Below are 3,085 nucleotides of genomic sequence, written 5' to 3'. Positions count from 1 at the left end.
AAAAGGCATGAAACTTCTGTGATATCAGGCTACTTCCGAAGTGAATCTCTTTTTATAGTAGCCACACATAACTAGTGCTGTGAAGCAGCAGTGATTTCTTTTTTAAAAACTATAGAGTTTTGGGCCCTGTTTCCTGGAACACCCATCCCACCTCCCACCCCTCATTTGTGACATCACTCGTAGGCTCTGCCCTGAACTCTCTTTGGAGTAAGAGCAAGACACTGTGTCAGAGTCACTGCTTTTATAGATTTATTTTAATTCAAAACTAAACATGCCCTGCTAAAGGCGCCGGGGAGGCGGCCTCTTGCAGGGTTTGGGAGAGTCCGGGCTGCTGTTGGATCTTCTCTTCGGGGGGCGCCGGGGCCCCCCAGGAGAACTGTCCCTGCCCTGGCCAGGAGGAGACGGCCTGTGGCTGCAGCCCTGCATCGCGGCACCTTCTGTTGCCGCCTGTCCCGGCTCTCTGCAGGGCTCCTCCCGCTCTGTGGGGATGGGTGCAGTGGGAGGGTGGGCAGGACCCCCACGCAGGGCGGCACTGGAGGTGCTGGGGAGCTCCTCGATATCAGAATCCTCTGAGCTGCTGGAGGACAGCACGATGGTGAGAGGAGCATCCTGGCAGGAGGCAGCATGGCTGGGGGTGGCTTCAGTGCTGTTTTCTGGCTCCCGGACATGGGAGCACCCCAGGTCCACCTCAGGGCCATTCTGGTGCTGGCTTGCAGGAGGGGGCTCCAGGAGCCCCAGCTCCTCGAGGAACTCATCGCTGCACATGTCTACAGCTCTATCAATGAGCTGGTTCACAAAGCGCTCTGTATGGCCCTGCAGGAACGGCTGCATCTCGCGAACCAAGACCACCTCCTCCAGCCCAAAGCGGCACAGCCAAGCAATGACCTTGGCCTCTAGCACATCCTGGTCCCACCAGGCAGCCCCAAACAACTCCCTGGCTTGCTGGCGCACCCAGGGCCTCAGAGGACCGAGGATTTCAGGATGCTCCCTGAAGAGGGCCGCCCATTCCTCTGGCAGGAGGCCGCTCACGGCAGCCGGGGGCACCGGCACTGCAGCCCCCTGCTCGTCCTGCTGGCTGTCCTCTTGGTTCTCTGCATGGCTGACAACTTGGACCTCCAGAAAGTCGTCTTCGGACCAGATGGAGTAGCGTATGGAGGTGATGTCCTGCCTGCAGAGGGGGCAGCTGACGCTCCTCTTGGCCCAGCGCATGATGCAGCCGAAGCAGAACTGGTGCTGACAGGGGCTGATGACGCTGGGCTCCTTCAGGGACCCCTGGCACACAGGGCAGGTGACTTCAGCCTCTGTGGCCATGGTGCTGTCTCGCTGCGGCAGGCTGGGGAGAGCTGCGGGTGGTGAGCTGCTTCCCCTCTCTGGTGCCGCCGAGACAGGTGCTGCGCGCTGCAAGGAGGAGAGAGGCCAGGGTCAGCAGGAAACCCCCAGACCCATCCCCATCCCCGCGGCTGAGCCATCCCGTGCCCCCTGCGGGCCACCCCAGGGTACGTGTCCCCACACAGCTCACCTGTGTTGCTGCAAGCGCGCCTCACAGGGCCCCGGCTGCCTGAGCCAGGCAGGGCCGGGGAAACACGGGTACTGGCTGTGGGGACAGGCACTGAGAACAGCTGCCAGTGGCCCCCCAGCACAGCTCCACCAAACCCTTGCTCGTCTCTCCAAGCCTCGCACACTCGCTCAGCAGGAGTCCAGGCACGAGCCAGGCTGGGGCGGGCTCTGCCAGCGCCCCTATATAAGCAGTGAGGGCCGTGAGGTCACAGCCTATCGCTGGGTGACATCACAGCCCATCGCTCTGTGTGACATGTCTGAGAGCATTGCCCAGACGCTTTGTGAACTTCAGCAGGCTTCCTGCCCTCACCACTTCACTGGGAGGCCTGTTTCAGTGGCCGAGACCCCCGCCAGTGAAGAGTCTTTTCCTCACCTCCAGCCAGACCCTCCCCTGTCACAGCCTCATGCCGTTCCCTTGAGTTTTGTCACTGTCCCCAGAGAGCAGAGCTCTGTGCCAGGCCCTCTGCTCCCCTCCTGAGGAAAATGTAGGCCACCATGAGACCTCTCTTCAGTCTCCTGCAGGCCGAACAAAAGCAGAGACCTCAGCCGCTCCTCCTCCATCTTGCCCTCCAGATCCTCCACTAGCTTGAAGCCCTCCTTTGGGCACTCCAATAGTTTTATGTCCTTCTGTTACTGTGGTGCCCAAAACTGCACACAGGACTGGAGGTGAAGCTGAAAGAGCACAGAGCAGAGCACAGCGATCCCTTCCCCTGACCGGCTAGCACAGTTGTGCTGGAGACATCAAGTGGCCGGTAGACCAAAGGAATGCAAGAGGTTGTTTCAGAAATGAGTCCCATTATCTGATTCAATTCTTTTGGGCATGCCATGTCACCATAAGACCTGCTTTTCAAGGCCCTGTTTGAACCAGAGCTCCTTTTCCCGCTGAAACTGCTACCACTTTCCCATGTTTCACTTTGGTCAAGCTGGCACTTTCTGACTAGAAGAAAAACAAAAATCATAGAATCATAGAATCATAGAATATCCTGAGTTGGAAGGGACCCTTAAGGATCATCAAGTCCAACTCTTGACACCGCACAGGTCTACCCAAAAGTTCAGACCATGTGACTAAGTGCACAGTCCAATCTCTTCTTAAATTCAGTCAGGCTCGGTGCAGTGACCACTTCCCTGGGGAGCCTGTTCCAGTGTGCAACCACCCTCTCTGTGAAGAACCCCCTCCTGATGTCAAGTCTAAACTTCCCCTGCCTCAGCTTAACCCTGTTCCCGCGGGTCCTGTCGCTGGTGTTAATGGAGAAAAGGTCTCCTGCCTCTCGACACCCCCTTACGAGGAAGTTGTAGACTGCGATGAGGTCTCCCCTCAGCCTCCTCTTCTCCAGGCTGAACAGGCCCAGTGCCCTCAGCCGTTCCTCGTACGTCTTCCCCTCCAGGCCTTTCACCATCTTCGTAGCCCTCCTCTGGACACTCTCCAACAGTTTCATGTCCTTTTTATACTGTGGTGCCCAGAACTGCACACAGTACTCGAGGTGAGGTCGCACCAGCGCAGAGTAGAGCGGGACAATAACCTCCCTCG

General features: G+C 58.1%; 1 protein-coding gene across 1 annotated transcript; it reads right to left on the bottom strand.

Moving 5' to 3' along the window:
* Window positions 1-226: 226 nt before the first annotated feature.
* Window positions 227-2,533, bottom strand: LOC140001706 (E3 ubiquitin-protein ligase Topors-like). Its single transcript, XM_072034124.1, has 2 exons — window positions 1,520-2,533; window positions 227-1,398 (listed from the first exon to the last, which is right to left on the bottom strand). Exon 2 carries the CDS (start codon window positions 1,309-1,311, stop codon window positions 280-282), a length of 1,032 nt encoding a protein of 343 aa, XP_071890225.1. The 5' UTR covers window positions 1,312-1,398; window positions 1,520-2,533; the 3' UTR covers window positions 227-279.
* Window positions 2,534-3,085: the final 552 nt, after the last annotated feature.

The sequence above is a fragment of the Anas platyrhynchos genome, chromosome 2 (genome assembly GCF_047663525.1).
Source record: "Anas platyrhynchos isolate ZD024472 breed Pekin duck chromosome 2, IASCAAS_PekinDuck_T2T, whole genome shotgun sequence".
NCBI lineage: Eukaryota > Metazoa > Chordata > Aves > Anseriformes > Anatidae > Anas > Anas platyrhynchos.
The sequence above is the reverse complement of the archived record's forward strand: the minus strand, read 5'-3'. Positions and strand labels throughout refer to the sequence as shown.